The sequence below is a fragment of the Bombyx mori genome, chromosome 18 (genome assembly GCF_030269925.1).
Source record: "Bombyx mori chromosome 18, ASM3026992v2".
In the NCBI taxonomy this organism is placed as follows: domain Eukaryota; kingdom Metazoa; phylum Arthropoda; class Insecta; order Lepidoptera; family Bombycidae; genus Bombyx; species Bombyx mori.
In genome coordinates, this window is record NC_085124.1 from 8,611,786 (window position 1) to 8,632,955 (window position 21,170).

The following is a 21,170-nucleotide window of genomic DNA, read 5'->3' on the forward strand; positions in this document are numbered from 1 at the left end:
TACTCCCCGAATCCTGATCATGCAGGAGCCAGTCACCGTCGACGCCCTAGACACGTCCTTACGGATCCATCAGATCCAATAACCTTTGCATTAGATGCCTTCAGCTCTAATACTAGGGGCAGGCTTAGGGACCCCGGTAACCGTACTCGTCGAACTCGACAAAGAGGTCGACGTGCAACCTAACCCATGCATCAGCCCGCTGAGTTTCTCGCCGGATCTTCTCAGCGGGTCGCGATTCCGATCCGGTAGTAGATTCATTCGCGAAACAATTGCTCTTGAGTTGTTAGGTCTCCTTCGGAGGCGCTCAGGCAGTTGTTAGCAAATCCCACCCCTCTTGGCTGAGCCTTTGCTCGCCCACCTGTCCTGGTGAAACTGGAAAGGCCTTCGGGCCACCAGTAAACTTTCAATCATAAAAAAAAAAAAAAAAAAAAATAAAAAATAAACGGCGGCATTAAAAATAAATATAAACGGCAGGTACTTGATTTATGAAGAATAAGACTTATAAGTAGTTCTCGAAAAACTAGTTTTGTTTGAATTTCTTTGCAATACGACGTAGTAACAATGTTATAATGTAATTAACTAGAAAACCAATACATATAACGATAGCCGTAAAGACAACAAACACGTCTAAATACAAATATTGGTATAATGGTACATCAGCTGATCTACTTCGAAACGTGATATTGCTATACTTGGCTGCAAATTCCGTCCAGAAAACGGCGTTGTCTATAGCTGAGATAGGACGATCTTTCCAGGCCATAGATATAAATTTCACTTTCTTCCTGAATCTGAAATAGAAAAAATTTGGAAATTAATGTAATAGCCAACCTTTAATTGGTCTATTTTTATTGGCAATGCAGATAGACATCAACAGCTCTTGCTTTTATATGTTACATCATAGATTGTTTTCATACAGCAAATTTTGCTTTTTCATTCTTCATGGAAGCGAAGTAAACATTTGTACGTTAAGTACATATTTAATTAAAACTCCAAACAATAAAACAAAATCCAAATCAGAGACTGTCGGGAACAATTGTACGGACAAATTTAATTTTTAAAAACTTTATGAACTCTTCATAAATCATATCATATGATTTGTATTCAAAATAGGCGTTTATTATATTTATAAGTATTTTAATGACTATTCCTAGATATGCGAAAGTTTCTTAGGTTATATTTCGCAAATTGCCTAATCATATAATATTAAGTAATTTGTCAACAAGACAGTATAAACAATTCGCCTTTTTGCATTAAAGGTGTACAATTTCCAAAAATATTCGAAATTGAGTTAATATGCGGAATCATTTGGTATTTTTTTTTTGGAATACCTACATTATTTTATGTTACTTTAAAAGACAGATAATGCAACTGGTAAAAAAAAAGTGTGTGTGTCCGCTCCGACGCACGACTGGAGTTTACTGGATATAAAAAATTAAACGAAACAATACGAGAAATAGTTCTATATTACGACAACACGATACACTACAGATTATTAACAAATTAACGAGACACAAAACAAACGACTAACAAATATATGAAAATACAATAATGAGAGAAACGCGCGATCAGTACGAGGCTTTGTGGCGGACTGCCGGCGCAGCAGCCCGGCGTCACCTGCGATAACGCGGCCGCGCGTTGGCTCCTGATTGGCGCGCGCACGCATCACGCAATCAGGAGCCAATCAGGCGCATAACGCATTTCGTGTGACATGCTAGTACGATTTTGGTCCCCATAATTTTCATACCCCGGGCCTATATATGTAAATCGATTCTAAAGGAGTAAACTCCAATAAAAATAAAATTGTTGCAAAGATGATTAATATTAAAAATATCACACGTTAAACCTTTAAAACACTCTCCTGTAAAATTAGTAAGTTTTGATGATTATACAGTTTTAATGCGAGAAGACGAATTATGTTATAAAGAGTTACAGCGAATATTATTTTTATTCAGCTGTTGAACTTTTCCATAAAAGCCTGGAGCGACTAATTGTTTCAGTTGTTTTTAAATAATACGAATAGGGAGAACAAGAAACATGAGAAGGTACATTGACTACACTATATTAAAGATCCAAATTCAACGGTCATCCGTAATAATGATATCGACGCTTGAAAGGCAAACGTGACTAAGCGACAGTGCGTGAACTTTACAGTAGACTAATTTGAAGTTGAAATACCTGAGAAAAATTCTATTTTAACGAATCTAGCTGTAGGATTGAAATGATTTGAATAGACCTAGAAATATATATTTTTTGCGCATCGAATATGGTTATTGCCTATCATTTATGTACAAAGCAGTTATTGTCGTTTAGTCACGTTTGCCTTTCAAGCGTCGATATGTTCTCTTCCGTGATGGCTACAAGAAACACTCTCGAGAGAATAACGATATAAAATATGACTGTGTAAAATTCACAGGCGATTAGAATGAATCTTTCAGAAGTGTTCTATCTCGTTTTTTCGCACTTTAAATCTTGCAGGTCTATACATTCGTCTCTTTTTAGTATCGTTCTTCGGTCGAGTTACAAAACTTTCTCTATTTCAATAAGTGCACTTCCCGAATGCAAATGATTTTCTAACAAGATTTAGCTTCGATTTAGTAGCCAAACTTTACTAATAACACTTGATTATTTTTTTAATATTGTAATAGACAGGTCAATGATCTCATAGCCCACACGGTGTTAAATGGTACAGCATCAGCCCACAGTCGGCCACTACTGGACATCCAATCCACACCACTGAGCCCGGTTTTAGATTTCCCTATACGTTTCTTGTCGACCACCCTTCAAGAGTCTCACGTTACGATTGCGGCTGCGCGGTCTGTGTGCTTAGTGCGAGTTTCTTAACGTTCTCGATAGCGTAAAAGTTAACCCAATATTGTATGCAGTTCGAACAGCGCCCCTAGCGGGAAACGTACGCAAATGATCCCATTCCATACAAATTTGAGTTAACTTTTACGCTATCGACAACGTTAAAAAACTCACACTAAGCACATTCCTCTCAAGAACACGTCTGTTCTAGCGATCGTGGTTACTGGTGGTTACTGGCGCGCATACTTACTCAGGGTTTAAAATGGTCCGGAATTTTTCTAGCAGAACTTCTTTGCTAAGTTCCGTGATTTGAATTTGGAGTCCAAGGCCACTTTCTTCGATAGCAGCGGCATTCCCAGGTTGGTCCCCAAAGACAGGCATGCCGATCATGGGTACACCATGGTAAATAGCTTCGGTGGTACCCAGTAGTCCACAGTGAGAGAAAAACGCCAGCACTTTCGTATGAGCTGTCAACATTTGGTAAGAGTACTTAATTAAAATTTTAATTCCATAACGAAAAATAAATAGGAGGCAATGTGTACTTTAAAATTTCTTAGTTTTTAATTTGGTAGAATCTAATTGCCATTTTCATAATCAACTAGAACAACTTTCGTATAAATATTAATTTTTGAACCTTTCAAAACAGAAAACCACTTAATATATTTGTTTGTATATATGTTAAAATAAATAAAAATGTTTATTAAAATCATAAATTAGAATTTAGATTCAGATTTAGATTAGATAGATATTGCTAAAATATTGATAATTTGCATTTTAAATATAAATCGTTTTTATTTTATGAATTTAGTGTTTTCTTTCCAAAATACATATGTTTAATACATTGACACTAAATAAAGAGTTAATCTTAATAAATAAGTTAAACGTAAATGTCACTAAATGAAATCGTATGTTGGTTAGTATTTTTTTATTTTTATTTATTGCTTAGGTGTGTGGACGAGCTCACAGCTCTCCTGGTGTTAAGTGGTTACTGGAGCCCATAGACATCTACAACGTAAATGCGCCACCCACCTTGAGATATAAGTTCTAAGATCTCAGTATAGTTACAACGGCTTCCCCATCCTTCAAACCGAAACGCATTACTGCTTCACGGCAGAAATAGCAGGGTGGTGGTACCTACCCGTATTCATTAGCGATCATATATTAGTAAGATTAAGAAAATTTTAAAAACAAGACATAGTTCAGAACAATTTATATTTATTTTATCTCGTAATGTATATAGCGAGTATGTTATGAATTATTCATTTGTTTGAGTAAATCTTTGTTTGTCAAATACCTAATATGAGTCGTCTATTATCAAAGGTGGCAATCTGTGCATTTGGAAAAAAAAATTTTATTGATATGTCAATACAGATTGATTTCAATATAATCGTCTCCTTCAAAGAATACGGTTCAAAACCTGCATTAAACAAAGGTTAATAGTTAACCTGTTATTTATCTAAGATGTCGTTCCGAAGAGTTTTGTGACTGCCGATGGAATACAAAGTCAATAATTCGTTTTTCTGATTTACCAATCATTGTCCAAAAGTCAGATTGCCGCCTTTGATAATAGACGACTCATATATAAACAAGCACACACCTTTCAGAATTTGATTAAAATATATTAAATTCATTAGGTCATTATAATTAAATTATTAGTCTTCATTTAGATTTTTATAAGTCTGTAAATGTTGTATTTACTTATTATTTTAGCTTAGCTTACAGACTTACCTAAAATATCGTTTTGCGGTAGCCATTTTGAAAGCAGTATATTCTTCGGGTTTCCAGGTAACGATGCTTCATCCCATTTCCATATAACCCTTTGTGGTAACTCCGACAGAGCAGCAATTATAGCCTCAAGCTTATCACGCGGAGTGGAACTGGCACGTAACATTGATCCAAAACTAATATAGATTACACCATGCTCGGATTCCTCAATAAATATTTTCAAATCCTAAAATCAAACATTGAATTGATTACACATTTATTGTAGTTACTTTACGAAAGTCATTTAATTAATTTCATATTAGAGTTCAAAGTATTTGCCGTTTTGTAATATGTATAAATTTTGTACATTCGAATCGAACAGATCTATGTATTACCGTAAGTAAGAATTATTCACAATTTCTATATAGCATTTTTGTCATCTCGATAGAATCTAATTGTTTTTGCCTTTAGAGTATAATCAGCATAACAAGACCACCAATGTGTCACCATAACTTTTTCGTAGGTAACCTTCGCAGGATTTTTTTTATTGCTTAGATCGGTGGACGAGCTCACAGCCCACCTGGTGTTAAATGGTTACTGAAGTGCATAGACATCTAAAACGTAAATGCGCCACCCATCTTGAGATATAAGTTCTAAGGTCTCAAGTATAGTTACAACGGCTGTCCCACCCTTCAAATCGAAACGCAATACAGGGTACTCGTATGTGACCTGGATTTTCGCAAAGAATGACTTTTCTTCTTACGTCACCATTTTTGTTTCATAATCTCTTAGTTTCTGAATTTATTTATTACAGTGCTACCTACGTATTTCAAGGTCATTTGGTACCAATTTCACAAGATTTTGCATAAATTCAGTGCTAATGAATCAGTAACTTAATGAAATTACCATAAAATTAACTTTAAAGCATAATGTTTCTAATGTTAATTGTTAGGTATCAGAATGCATAAATTTTATTATATGATTGTTTAACGTAGTACCTGGTCTTTTCCAAGTCAAAGCTAAGGTTCCAGTATGAAAGCCATTAAACTGAATCAGATTCTGCGTTATTCGCGCTGATTTTTCTCGACAATATTGCGAGCTATGAATGCTACTTCAGAACCACATCGGAATGTCTATAAGTAATTTTTTGGATTTTGGAATTTTCCATATTCAATTCAAGTCAAAGAGTATATAAAAGCAACGTTAAAAATATATTTGATGTCTTATTCAACATTTTAACATTTAAAAACTAACTATTGGATAACTTTCATATTGATTCAAAGTGGTCATTTTTATATCTAGCGATAAATAAAAGTCTGAAAAATCACCGAATAAAAAACTGAGTAAACATTTTTAATGCATAAATTGATAGAGAAATTGATATCATGCTGTCTGGGATTTTGTGTGCCTCATTATAATTTAAAAAAATACTATTACTAACATATTTTCTAACACAAAATATTTGCATATCTAGCGTTGATTTTCTTAATATACATTATCTTAAAATTCAACCGTTACATTGAAAAACCTCAGATTCTACCTATCACAATCTGATAAGAGTTTTCAATGGTTAACTATACATATTTTTACGGTACTATTAAAATTTGATTCTTGGACATTATTTGAATGCGGTACAATATTTTAAGTTCTCTATCTTAATCCAGACGTAGTCTGCTTTTTACAAATTTGCTATGATTTTTTTATTGAATGCTTCTGTGGATTTATTAAAATGAGGCTTACTTATCAGATTTCAATTTTCTTGGGTTTTCTCGCGTCGCAGTTATAGCTTAACAAAACATTTTGAACTCGAAGCTATGAAGTTTGATTTATTTTCTTTTCTTTTATTTCGTTAAGAGAATTAGATACGTATGAATGCGAATTGCGAAAAGAATTAGTTTTCTGAACATGAATATTCTGAGTATAAAATTGCGTGTTGATGAAGTGTTTTGTAAAATAGTTATATAAACGAAATGCTACTAATTTGAGAGCGTTGTTAAGTAAACAACATTGTTCTGCTACTATTTTGCAAGAAGGTCATAATGTGGGCTTGCAGGAACAGATGCTGCTAAGCAGCCATTTTATTAAAGGTTCAAATAGTTGTTATAATGCAACTGAGACTTCTAAGGTTATAACAGGTTAAGGACTGAGTCTTTTTGCGATTTTTGCCAAAATTAATTAAATGCATATGGATAAAGAATTACTCAAATAAGCTATTCCTACTTTTGGTTTTTTGATTACACAATTATATTGTCGAATAGTCCCCCTTCAATATGTTATAGCTACTAGCCTAGATGAGCCATGGGGGTCCGCGTTTCGTACCTATTCAATAGAAAGCTTGCGGTCAGGGGTATTCTAGGCAGGTGAGTTGCGGCGGCCCCAAGGGACCGGTAAATTTGTTTTGGCAAATAATAGTATCCACCCACAGGGACCACTCCGGTCCTTAACCTGTTAAGGTCTGTGGTGGTATTCACAATGATATCTACGGGCCTCCTATCCAAAATCTAGTAGGCCATGAGCTCGGCTGCTCATCAGATGCGATTAATATTCAAATAATATTTTCCTCAAAACTTCTGATTGATGTGAAAATTTGCATACGTATCCAGGAGAGATGACATTACATTTTTGAAAATAATATTAATTTACGTAATAGTGTTTTCTACGGATTTTGTGAGACGTAGAGATAAGAGTTTCATTTCGCGTTTTTATTGTCATTATATAATTTCCGACATCTCGAATATTTCATAGCTCACCGGAGTCGTAAAAAATTCAAAATGAAACCAACCGTAAAAGTAATGTTAATTATATCCAAGACGTTATGATTTTAACAGAAAGAACCTAGAACAGTTAAATTTAGTATATTAAATTTAGTTTTTGTTTTTAAAGTCATTGGCACATGGAAAACAAATTTTCAACGTTTTCAGTTTTAGTTTATGCAGTGTGCACTTATGTATATTATTATAACGCGTAATTAGTAACTGGTAAGTTAAGTATTACTAGGTATTTAATTTATTAACATACAGGTGACGTGTTCATAGTTAAACAAAACTACTTACTTGAGGTAATTCCTGTGGCTTCGCTACATGATATCCTCCCACTTCAATAACGTTCGAAGGTAGCAAGTTAGACCCGTATAATACAAAATTGTGATATAAAAGTAACAATTTCATTTCTCGAGCCAAATAATCCAAAGGCGGAATATCATCAAAATATTCAGCGAGTGTCTCTTCGTCGATCGGTTGATATTTATATTTGTATAGGTAATTAAAATAATTGTGAAGAATGGTCCTTTCAAATCTCTGGTACAGTGACGGTTTGGATCCGCCTTCCAGGAACAGGAATGGTACGTAAGCAGGATGGTACTGGATACCCAAACGCTCGTACTGCCAAGGAACAATCACGTGTGAGTTGATCCCGATTGCTGGAGCCCCCAATTTATAGGCAAGACCCAAACTACAGTCACTCACAAATTGTTCCGTAACCACAAGGTCAAAGTGCTGTTTAGTTTTCCACAGTTTTTGGACATCTTCATGATTTAATAATGTTTTGCAGTCACTATTTCCTTTTTCGAGAATAAAATGCAAAATATTAATTACAGTCCAATAAGACTTTTGCAATGGGAAGACGTCTTCTAAAATTTTCGTTTTTCCCGCCAAACTAATGTCATGATAATTTTGGTGAGGCACTTTCTGCGGAAAATGCGATACAACAGTCACGTTATGGCCCCTTTTGGCCAATTCTTCCAAATATGGACGAAATACAAAGAAGTGACTTTTTCCAGGATACGGGAACAGACCCAAAATATTCAATGAACACACTTCAGTTTTATGCAAACAAAAGATAACCAACAAAAGTTCAAGTGTAACGCTAAATCTCATTTTGAGAGATTGTATTCGGCACTAGCTCAAATCGTCAACTGCAACGCCGTCTTCACAGAATGATTTCAGAACGTATTCTGATAAGAATAGAATGTCTAGCAGCAAGCACGTTTTCGATTTACAGCGATAGTATGTATTTTTATCAATAAAATATTCACATAGTCAAGATCGGATGACTTCATATTTTTTCATAAGGATATGTTAATTTGTAAAGTAATACGATCAGTAATGAGAGAAACTAGTTCTTTAGCTATTAAATAACCGTCAAGTAAGGTTATTAATGCACTACAATATTTGTAGATGTTGTAAATTGACTATACCGCATACAAGTATTTAGGTACGTATTTGTAAAATTGTTTTGCTTGTATTGATTGTTTTAGTCAAAAGAAATAATAGAAATTATTAAATAATTCTGTAGTGTCAGCCTACTGTGATAAAATTTCAACCTTTGTCAAAAAAGAAAAATGAATGAAGAGAATTCTGTAATATTCTAAAGTCGATCGATTATTTTTTCCTTTTAAAAACATACAAGCATTGATGATAAAATAAAATTTGTAGGTCCTATATGACATAACTGTATGATTTATATAAAAAATCTAGGAAGAACTTACGAATTTATCTTTAATTTGACGTATTCGATCACAATTTTATTCGTATCAACTCCCGTATTGATTTATTTCTTTATGAAAATCATACAGGCGCTTACCGATATCAAATAAATTGCACTGATTTTAAAAAAAACTTGTCTTCTTTTCTCTATTTGTTTATTATATAGACCGATGTACGAGTTTACGACTCATCTGGTGTTAAGTAGCTACCGGAACCCACATATATCACAATAAGAATGCCGCGACCCACCTTGAGACATGAGGTCTATAGTTCCTGCTCTATAAAGAAATTTTGAAAATAATAGCTTATTATGTATATGATCTTAAATCAACGATTTATGGCTTTTGTCAGCTTGTCCTTTTTGTCTTTTTAGACTTTTCAGAGGCAGGCTTTTTTTTGGTCTCCTGACCAATTGACCAGTGGAGGGCGGAAGTCCGGCGATTTCCAGGAGGAAGGAGTATGGAGGGCGGGGCATGTCGGAGTCGAACTAACTAAAATCTCCTGTCGCTCAACAACCCACATCCGAACCTCGCATGAGACAGAACTTATGAAAAGGCAAAGGGGGAAAGTGAAGCGTTTAGTGCGGAGCACATCTCACCCATCACCCTCCTTCAAAGGCAGGCTAGCATACGAATTGCTAGACGATAGTAGTTACGGTCGCTTAAGAATGTTAGCTATGATTGGGAAGCCGCAGAGTCGCTGCTCCGGTTGTCTCAGACAGTCTCTCTTTAAGTCTCTCAAGTTGAACAAGTACATGAGAAAACGCACAGGAAGCACTCTGGACTTTATTTAATTCCAGGGTCAGATTGTTTGATTATTAATTCCAGCAGGAAGCTAAAACTGTTAGTTTGATTTTGACATAAAATATCAAAAAATCGGTTGTCTGTAAAGTCGGTTTACTGACGATAGTTGAACGTGACAAATAAGAAAATACTGATGGAATGGTTTCATTTTTCAATTATCGCAATTATCGTTGCTATAAACAATTGACACCACATTCACTTTTCACTGAACTTCATACTTGACGAAAACATGTACGCCTCAGAGTGAGGTAACGCCGCATGAGTCGTGTTTTTTCGTGCGTGCAGCCGGCTCCATCGAATTATAAGACGTTGTCACGTCAAAATGATATGATTTTTCGCTATGAAATTGGGAAACGGGTTGAAGTCCTCATATTTTCACAACTGATATAAAGTAAGATTTATTTTTAATTATAGATAAGTGATAGTTCTGGGCCAATTTTAAATTAAGGGATCGATATATCAGTGGTTAGTTAGTCTAGCAATTCTATGACCCGGGTTTTTTTTACCTAAATAATTAAACTAAAACATCACAAAGTTTTTGGATTGTTGTATCATGGTGTGTATTTAATATGCGTATTTTTAATTAGGATAATTTATTTTCAGTGATTTCCATTAGTATTTACATGATCTAAATTTGAAAGATCTAATTTTGATTGACAAGGTCGACAGTAGGCAGCGGCTTGGCTAGCAGTAGGCAGCGGCTTGGCTCTGCTCCTGGCATTGCTGAAGTCCATGGGCGACGGTAACCACTTACCATCAGGTGGGCCGTACGCTCGTCTGCCTACAAAGGCAATAAAAAAAAAACTTCGAAATTGTATGACAAAAAGGTCATGGTGGAAATTTAATAATATGTTTTTTTGTATATGTAACAGAAAACGACAAAGACGTTCGCTAAAACATAAAGAGTTTGAGGAACTTATCAGGTTTTTCTTTACTTAATAGTGAAATCTATGAAATAAATTAGTTATGTATTAATATGTTTGTTTATATATTCACAAAACGAATGGCATATCAAGTCGATTTACCTCTTAATTGTATTCATGATTTTAAAGTTATGTTATTTTTATCAGGTTAACCTTGGCTCGTAGACGCAACCCGCCGCAAAGTTAACTTGATTTAATTAACAAAATTAACTACTGACATTTAATATCGTATAATTAGAATAGCGTCTGTGGACATTTGGGTGTTTTCGCAATATCGTATAATAATACATAGAATATTTTGTATTCATTAATTGCTTCATACTGTTTCATAGATGTTTGTTTTTTGTCTAAATTTAATTTGTACTTCTTTTGCTAGAATATATTGTCCTGCATATAAAATATTTAATTTAAAATTTCCTGTTTTACTGTAGATATCGTAAGCTCCCCAGCCCGGGGAAGATGTACTAATTCCCTCGAGGCTACCAGCGAAAGGGAAAAAATGTAAATTCGACACTGACGATAAGCGGTAGACTTCTGTGGCAACTTTTTTTTCTTACCTATTTTAGTAACCTCGAGGGGTTATTCTAGATTCACCAAGCTAGTAGGTGAGCTCACGGGGCTCAAACATGACGACGTTGCTAACACGAACCCTACCAGGAGCCGTGCTTCGCAGAATCTGCCACCGGATCGGGAACGCAACCCACTGAGAAGATCCGGCGAGAAACTCAGTGGGCTGTGTCGGTGGGTTAATTTACTCGTCGAGCGCTTCATCGCAGGCGACGGGTTCGAGGAGACCAATGACCGGTGCTTGAGGTACCTAAAAACACCGTTAGTGAATCGGGAGGATCCGAAATGACGTATTTTGGGCGACGTCAACTACTTTCCATTCGGTCCCCAGGAATGTAGTTACCGGCGGCCACGATAAGAGGGTTCTCGTGTCGTGCCGTTTTCTCGAAATGGCGCACTGATGCCGACTATAGATACTTACTGATGGACTATAGGTCCAGGTCGTCATGCAAGTCGATACTCCTGACGAACCACGGGGCTCCGACGGCTATCCTGCAATGTGGCAATTGTAGCATACGTTAATGATACATTTTTTCTAGATAACTTTTTCTAGATTTATCGATTTTGAGGATTCTTTTATTATTTGACAGCTGATACTTCTCACGTGATTTTATTTAAATTTTATCAAGATCGAATCAGTAATAATAGTTAACCTTAATAATGCAGATTTAATTGAATTCGTATATATTGAGCACACTTTTATTTTACTTGGTTGACCAGTCACTGTTACGAGGACCATGGTGGATTGGAATAAGCTGGGCACGTGCCTAGCCGACGCCGCTCCGCCAATCCTCCCTTACGGCCCGGATTCGAATCTTCAAAAGAAGTCGATGTGGAGGACAGCTTCCACCGCATCCGACTGTCCCCCGATCTTAGGAATCTCTTAAGAGTTAGGAACGCGGCAATCCGGGCCTACGATCGTCTTCCCACGCATTCAAACCGGATTCAGATGCGTCGTCTACAACGCGAAGTCCACTCCCGCTTAAGCGACGCGCGTAACGATAATTGGCATAGTTATTTAGAACAACTCGCGCCCTCCCACCAAGCATACTGGCGACTAGCTAGGACTCTCAAATCCGAAACTACCGCTACTATGCCTCCCCTCTTACGCCCTTCAGGCCAACCACCGGCATTCGATGACGATGACAAGGCTGAGCTGCTGGCCGATGCACTGCAAGAGCAGTGCACCACCAGCACTCAACACGCGGACCCCGAACACACCGAGTTAGTCGACAGGGAGGTCGAGCGCAGAGCTTCCCTGCCGCCCTCGGACGCGTTACCCCCCATTACCACTGACGAAGTTAGAGACGCGATCCACAACCTCCAACCTAGGAAGGCACCAGGCTCCGACGGCATCCACAACCGCGCGCTAAAATTTTTGCCAGTCCAACTGATAGCAATGTTGGCTACAATTTTAAATGCCGCTATGACGCACTGCATCTTTCCCGCGGTGTGGAAAGAAGCGGACGTTATCGGTATACATAAGCCGGGCAAACCGAGAAACGAAACTTCTAGTTACCGTCCGATTAGTCTCCTCTCGACGATAGGAAAAATTTACGAACGTCTCCTTAGGAAACGCCTCTGGGATTTTGTTACCGCGAACAAAATTCTCATAGACGAACAGTTCGGATTCCGCTCAAAACACTCGTGCGTACAACAAGTGCACCGCCTCACGGAGCACATTCTGATAGGACTAAATAGGCGTAAACAAATCCCGACCGGCGCCCTCTTCTTCGACATCGCGAAGGCGTTCGACAAAGTCTGGCACAACGGTTTAATTTACAAACTGTACAACATGGGAGTGCCAGACAGACTCGTGCTCATCATACGAGACTTCTTGTCGAACCGTTCGTTTCGATGTCGAGTAGAGGGAACTCGTTCTCGTCCCCGTCAACTGACTGCCGGAGTCCCGCAAGGCTCCGCGCTCTCCCCGTTATTATTTAGTTTGTATATCAATGATATACCCCGGTCTCCGGAGACCCATCTAGCGCTCTTCGCCGATGACACGGCTATCTACTACTCGTGTAGGAAGATGTCGCTGCTTCATCGGCGACTCCAGATCGCAGTAGCCACCATGGGACAGTGGTTCCGGAAGTGGCGAATAGACATCAACCCCACGAAAAGCGCAGCGGTGCTCTTCAAAAGGGGTCGCCCTCCGAACATCACTTCGAGCATCCCACTCCGTAGTAGGCGCGCAAACACCTCCGCCGTTAGTCCCATCACTCTCTTTGGCCAGCCCATACCGTGGGTCTCGAAGGTCAAATATCTAGGCGTCACCCTCGACAGAGGGATGACATTCCGTCCCCATATAAAAACGGTACGCGACCGCGCCGCGTTTATTCTAGGACGACTCTATCCAATGCTTTGTAGTCGAAGCAAACTGTCCCTCCGCAATAAGGTAACTCTCTACAAAACTTGTATACGCCCCGTCATGACGTATGCAAGCGTAGTGTTCGCTCACTCAGCCCGCACCCACTTGAAATCCCTTCGGGTTATTCAATCACGATTCTGCAGGATAGCCGTCGGAGCGCCATGGTTCCTTAGGAATGTGGATCTCCACGATGACCTGGAGCTCGACTCTCTTAGTAAGTATCTACAGTCGGCATCGCTGCGCCATTTTAAGAAGGCGGCACGACATGAGAACCCTCTCATCGTAGCCGCTGGAAATTACATACCCGACCCAGTAGACCGAATGGTAAACCGTCGACGTCGCCCAAAGCACGTCATTACGGATCCTCCTGATCCATTAACGGTGCTTTTAGGCACCACAAGCACCGGTCACCGTCCTCGTCGAACCCGTCGCTTGCGACGAAGGGCTCGACGAGCGAACTAACCCATAGACACAGCCCACTGAGTTTCTCGCCGGATCTTCTCAGTGGGTCGCGTTTCCGATCCGGTGGTAGATTCTGCGAAGCACTGCTCTTGCTAGGATCAGTGTTAGCAACTCTCCGGTTGAGCCCCGCGAGCTCACCTACTAACGTTAGGGCGAAGCTGAAATAGCCTCTCAAGGCTATCAGCATAGGTAGGGAAAAAAAAAAAAAAAAAAAAATTACTTGGTTGAAATTTATATTTAATTAAAATTCTCTATTTCTGATCAAGACTTAAGTGTAGAAAAACCTTTTTTTTTATTTTTATTGCCTTTGTAGGCAAACGAGCGTACGGCCCACCTGATGGTAAGTGGTTACCGGCGCCCATGGACTTCAGCAATGCCAGGAGCAGAGCCAAGCCGCTGCCAGGAGCAGAGCCAAGCCGCTGCCAAGAGCAGAGCCAAGCCGCTGCCAGGAGCAGAGCCAAGCCGCTGCCAAACCTTTAACCTTCCACCTTCCAGAGAGCTTAAGGTAGCTTCGTGGTAGAAATAATGAAAATTATCGTACCTAGAATATACCATTAAAAATGTTACTAATAATAAGAATAATAATAAAAAAAACGAAAACATTACTTTCTTTTCAGTTTATTTTTTTTATCGTTTTCCCTCTTACTGGTACATAACCGACCTAATAATTTGAATACAACGAATACGCTAATGACGCTTATGCTGCCGAGTACAGCAATAACGTCAAGAACCAAGTATTGGTACAATGGTACATCGACAGATCTACTCCGAAACGTAATATTACTATATTTGGCTGCGAACTCTGTCCAGAAAATTGCACTATCCATTGCTTTTACGGGACGGTCGTTCCACGCTTTCGATATAAATTTCACCCTTTTTCTAAACCTGAAAAGTTAATGAACATTTTATTATATTGGTTACCGGAGCCCATAGACATGACGACGTGAATTCTGCTACCCACTCAAGTTATGAAGTTCAAGTCTCAATTGTAAAGTTTAACAGTAGTCCCACCCTTCAAACTGGAACGCATTATAGCATCGCGTCAGAAATAGGCATGGTGTAATCTACACGTGCATGTTTTTTCGGGTTGGGGGCCGAACCTCCTCCTAAAGATAGGTAGAATTCCGTGGATAACACTATGACCGGCCGCGTTGCTCTCCCCTAGGATGCCCCTCCGGTAGAGTTCGCGTCAGAGAGGCTTTAGTTGACCTTCGCTTAAGTGGTTTGAACTCCGTAATGTCTACCACAGTGCGTACAAAATATTGTAATTTAAAAAAAAAAAAAAATTAATGTTTAGATGAGTGGACGAGCTCACGGACCACCTGGTGTTCATTAAAAATGTAATTAAATAAACGGTTATGACATACTCTGGATTCAAAACGGTTCTTAATTTCCCTAAGAGGTTCTCTTTAGTCAAATCTTCGATTTGTATTTGGACACCTAAACCACTCTCTTCAACGGCCGCCGCATTTGCAGGCTGGTCCCCGAAGACCGGCATTCCCACAACAGGAACTCCATGATAGATAGCCTCCGTGGTCCCTAGCTGACCGCAATGCGAATAGAAAGCTAGTACTTTCGGATGGGCTGAAATAAAAAATAAGTAATAATGTAGCTATTGCAAACGAATGCGAAATTATAATGAATTGAAATTTCTCTTGTGACTTCAATCTCATGTGTCAAAATCAGTGTGTAGTCGATATTTATGGGCTTTTGTAACGAGACTTTAGACCAGGTGAGTTAAAAGCTAGCCGGATAATTTAAGGCAGTAAAGGAAATTATTAAAATTACGGTTTTATTCTCAACGCGATAAGTCATAAACCACTAACTAACTAAAGTACAAATTTTCACCCAAAGCGTTTCTTTTTATTTTAATTTGAAATAATGAAATCAATTTTACGTTTTTTGTTCTCTCTTAAAGATCTTGAGTGTTCAGTGTATTTTTATCAGGAATGATGAGATGGGTTAATATCTTATCGTATTATCGATCATATGACAATAGCTTTTTGCTTGTTTGACGAATAAAGTATGTGTCGATAACATCAAATAAACTAATATTGTTTATTCAAATAATTATGTCAAAACAGTTCCCTTTTTTTTTTAAAAGTATGCTTGTGGTATTGTGTTCATTTTAATTTACTTAGTTACAATGAATAGTAGCCAAGACCTATTAGTGTTTTTGTTCATTATAATGTATTTTAAAATATACGATATGCGATCTTGAACTTTGATTGTGTTTTCTTTCTCTCGTTCAAAACTATTTCTCAATAGTAAATTGAATGTTACCTAAAATATCGTTTTGAGGAAGCCAGTTTGATATGAAAATATTCTTAGGGTTGCCGGGTAGTGTTCCTTCCTCCCATTTCCATATCACTCTCTGAGGTAATTCAGCGACAGCACCCAATATAGCCTCGATTTTATCTAATGAAGTAGCCGCAGCTTTTAGCATCGATCCAAAACTAATATAAATAATGCCGTGCTCAGATTCCTCGATAAACTTTTTGACATCCTGAAAACAAAGCAATGCAACAAACACATGTTAGCATGACGTGTGTAATGAGGTTTAATTTAAAAGTAATGCTACTAATGCAACACTTAAACCCACTGAGTTTCTTGAGGATCTTCTCAGTGGGTCGCGATTCTGATCCAGTTGTAGATTCAGCGAAGTACTGCTCTTGCTAGGGCTAGTGTTCGGAATTTTCTATGGTTGTGCCCGTGAGCTCACCTACCGGTCCGCGTGAAGTTGGAATAGCCTCTTTTTAGGTTACTAACGATTAGGTAGGGAAAAAAACAACACTTACCGGACGGAGTTCCTTGGGTTGAGCAACGTGGTAGCCCCCGACTTCTTTTACATTTGAAGGTAAAATATTAGGACCGGATAGCACAAAGTTATGATAGAAAAGCATTATTTTGATTTCACGAGCTAATTCGTTTAAAGGTGGAATGTCATCGAAGTATTGCGCCAGTGTATTTTGATTGGTTCTTTGAGAGAGGTATTCGAAAATAAAATTATAGTAGTGATGGAATATTGTTCTTTCAATACGTTGGAACAGTGTAGGTTTCGTTCCGCCTTCCAAGAATTGGAATGTCATATACGAGGGATTGTAATGTATGCCGAATCTTTCGTATTGGTAAGGCATAAGAACGTGGGAGTTCGTGCCGACCACTGGTATTCCTAATTTATAAGCGAGCCCTAATGCACAATCACTGTTAAACTGTTCGACAACAGCAACGTCAAAATGTATTTTATTTTTCCACAAGTCCTGTACCTCCTTATTGGCAAGCATTATTTTGCAATTTTCCACGCCAGTGTTCATCAAATAAAAGCTGACTTCAATCAAAGATTTATAGGACCTTTCGACAGAAAAGGCGTTTTCCATTATTTTTGTGGTGTTTGCTAAGCTTATATCACGATAATTCTTAAGCGCTTTGGTTTGAGGGAAATGAGAGATTACAGTCACGCTGTGTCCTCTTCTGGCCAATTCTTCTAGGTACGGCTGGAACACAAAAAAATGACTTCTGCCTTGATACGGAAACACTCCGAGGATATTTAACGTATGCACACCACTCATAATGAACGTGAGCAACAACAATTTTATTTTCGTTTGTTTTGCCATTTTTAATAATCCAACCAGACTCAACAGCGATAAGTTCACAACTGATTGTTTAGCGACGGTATCCTAAATTGTAATGTAATGATAAAATAATTCCCAAGTCAAAGAGCGGAACTTGTGCGCCACAATTATTGGATAATTTTTGGATATTTATATTATACCTATAATATTTTATCTTATCTCTTACAAAACTGTAACAGAAGTGTGACTGTACCGAAAGTAGTTTGCCATATGGTGTTTCTGTGTAGGCGCATGACACTCAATTTAATGAATATAAAACAAATAAATGATAAACGATTGGAATCAAATTTATTTTTATTTGTTTGAGCGACAATAGTTTCTGGTTTTATTCCGATTATGTTTGTGTCTTTATTAACGTTATGATTGGGTTGCAGGTCCTTTGTACTTGTAGGGACACAGTTTGTTATGTAAACAAAATTGTTCGTAGTCATAACATGTCGTGGCTGCGCCCGCAAGCTCCGTTGCTTTTCAGTTTTTAAGTTCAGTCGCGAATAAGCGCTCCGATTAGCCAGTTGTACTGTTTAATTATCTCACTTGCGATACCGCCCTGAACCATTATTGACCACTACCAAAATAACACCTAAATACTTACATATTATTTTAAAAAAAAGGTACGATATAATAAAGATGTAACTGTAAAACAGTAAGTTTTATTACGGTAAACATGAAGACCCTTGAACTCGCATCTCAAGGCGGATGGCGGCATTTACCTCGTACATTATCTATGAGCTACGGTAACTATTAAAAACAGGTGGGCTGTGGCGCATCCTTCCACCTAAACAACAAAAAAAGGGACGAACAAATCTCTTGAATTATATCAGTTTCCAATTCTAGTATATTCTCTCTTCTTTGTTTTTCTTCACTATTCTTTAATTATAAATATCTTATCGGAGGTTTAAACCTAAATTGACTATAGCGTTATCGAGACCTTCTGAACGTACTATGAATTTATCTATTCATATTGGTTTGTTTAGACGCCGATAACTAAAACGCCGCTTTAGTATTCAATGTTGCCCTCTTGTGGAAAATAAATCCAATATGGTCATTGGAATCGGCACTATTTCAGTTATATTCTCAAATTTGCTTTATTTTTTTTAACACGGGAAATTTGTTCGATCCTCTCAGCTTACATAGAGTAATTGACACTTAGACGTCATTTCTCATAGTAGATCGCAGCCATAGACCTTAGGTTTCATACTTCAGTGATCGCAGCATTCAATTCACCGATTAACACCGGATGGAGGACTGTGAGCTCATTCATCCTTCAAAGCAAAAATAACACGTAGTAGATTTAAATAAAAACTGAAATTGGTATCGACTGGTTCGTATGACCGTCCCATAAAAAAACCGAAAAATCTGCAATGTGCACTAAGGGCCTGTGCACACCACGTTTTTTAAACGCGCCGTCGACGCGCGTTCGTAGCGATACAGACGCGATACGCACGCAAGTCAGCCTGTAAACCTTTGCACACCTGTATAAATTAAAATACGCGTTTGAATCGATACAGACGTGATGCTAACGTGCGTTTGTATCGATACACATGCGCGTTAGCATCGCGTTTGTATCGATACAGACGACAACAAACCGCTCTGTAGGATAAACGTACAAAACGTGGTGTGCACAGGCCCTAATAGTCAATGACTTGTTTTTAGTTAGAAAATATATTATTGGGACAAATCGCTAGATAATAATTAATTTCGATTTATAATCAAGAATACTATAGGTATAAATACTAAGATTGATTAAGAACACAGTAAATATGCATCTCTTTTTAATGTTACTATTCATTTATAATTATAAATTAATTATTATGTTTATAATAAATAGCCTGCAATTAAATTTAGAAAAAAACACATAGAATTTATACATATATGTACATATTTGAATTTAAACAAGGGTTCCACATGACCACAACTGCTCTGCCAAGAGCAACCGACTATGGTATTTGAATTTAATTTTTTACTATCACTGCCTGTTGCTATTTAATGGGTACATAACAAACTATTATTAGTAGATACATCTTCAAGTAGATTTTGTGGGCAAAGGCGTTTCAAAATTATATCTGAATATTAAGATCTCTAAAACATAATAATTTAAGTCAATATCGTTTTTGATTTCTCTATAATTAAGTATAGTTATTATAATACTTACGTTATAAATATTTTTTAATTATAGAAAAGATTCTTAATTAATAAAATCTTAATTATCCTCTTTCAAAGTGAGAATTATACATACGTGGTGGTAGGACCACTTGTGAGTCCGCGCGGGTAGGTACCGTCGCCCTGCCTATTTCTGCCGTGAAGCAGTAATGCGCTTCGGTTTGAAGAGTGGGGCAGCCGTTGTAACTATACTGAGACCTTAGAACTTGTATCTCAAGGTGGGTGGCGCGTCTACGTTGTAGTTGTCTATGGGCTTCAGTAACCACTTAACACCAGGTGGGCTGTGAGCTCGTCCACCCATCTAAGCAATAAAAAAAAAAAGCTCCATCTAGTATGTATAATAATTTGTGATCCTTTACGAATTACGTCAAACGTTTTCATACTGCACGACAGCATTGTTCTTTTTTCATCGTGTATCATGTATCATCTTCGGCCTTGGCGGGATATACATACGTCACGTTACGATGAATGATGAATAAGGCGTTTTAGACATCAAGGTTTTAGCAAGGCAATATTTGTCTACAAAACACAATAAATAATTTCAATATTCATAATCCTCCTTGCGTCGTTTCCTCACCACTGAGGGTCGTGACCATGATGTTTCTACAATATTTTACTTTTTTTAATGTCCCACCAGCGCTTTCGATTATTAGCTGCGTGAAGGGTTTCGTGGAATTGAGTTTCTAGTGTGGTGCGGATTTGATCAAACCACCTTGTCGGATTGAACCACCGCTCGACTCAATTTCCCTGTCACGAATAGTCTCTCTAAGCTATCGGGTGTTTTCCGAGTTATATGACCGAAGAAATCGAGTGCGCGGCGAAGGCAGAGTATGGACAGTCTTGTCTTAATTAGTTAGCAGTTGTTCTAAGATAGACACACTGTGTGCTTAATGCGAGTTTTTTAACTTTCTCGATAGCGTAAAAGTTAGCTCATATTTGTATGGAATGGGATCGTTTGCGTACGGTTGCCGGTAGGGGCGCTATTCCAACTGCATACAAAATTGGGTTAACTTTACGCTATAAAGAAGGTTAAGAAACTCGCACTAAGCACACTGGTTCTTTTCGTTGTTCAAGTTATCCGGAGCATTCTCCTCCAGCGCCACATTTCAAACGCACCTACGTGTTTGCGATCAGCTGCCTTAAGGGTCCAGGTCTCCGCTTCGTATAGAACAATGGAAAAGACTAAAGTGAGCACCAGTTTTCTAGGTAATGTTATAGTCTTTTAAATTTTGGACGGAGCTGGGTCATAGCTCCCTTTG

The 21,170-nt window shown here is 38.0% G+C and overlaps 2 protein-coding genes and 1 long non-coding RNA gene across 3 annotated transcripts; 1 reads left to right on the forward strand and 2 right to left on the reverse strand.

The window, feature by feature from the left end:
* Nucleotides 1-520: 520 nt before the first annotated feature.
* On the reverse strand, nt 521-8,384 carry UGT42A2 (UDP-glycosyltransferase UGT42A2). Its single transcript, NM_001257040.1, has 4 exons — nt 7,563-8,384; nt 4,534-4,756; nt 3,056-3,272; nt 521-788 (listed from the first exon to the last, which is right to left on the reverse strand). The coding sequence occupies exons 1-4, from the start codon at nt 8,382-8,384 to the stop codon at nt 521-523; spliced, it is 1,530 nt and encodes a 509-aa protein (NP_001243969.1).
* Nucleotides 8,385-8,496: 112 nt separating this feature from the next.
* LOC134200572 (uncharacterized) lies at nt 8,497-11,132 on the forward strand. Its single transcript, XR_009975543.1, has 2 exons — nt 8,497-8,721; nt 9,367-11,132. It is a non-coding gene; the product is annotated as an uncharacterized LOC134200572 (long non-coding RNA).
* A 3,589-nt stretch (nt 11,133-14,721) lies between these two features.
* Nucleotides 14,722-17,733, reverse strand: UGT42A1 (UDP-glycosyltransferase UGT42A1). The gene is made up of 4 exons (NM_001257039.1): nt 16,918-17,733; nt 16,403-16,625; nt 15,487-15,703; nt 14,722-15,004 (listed from the first exon to the last, which is right to left on the reverse strand). The coding sequence occupies exons 1-4, from the start codon at nt 17,731-17,733 to the stop codon at nt 14,722-14,724; spliced, it is 1,539 nt and encodes a 512-aa protein (NP_001243968.1).
* Nucleotides 17,734-21,170: the final 3,437 nt, after the last annotated feature.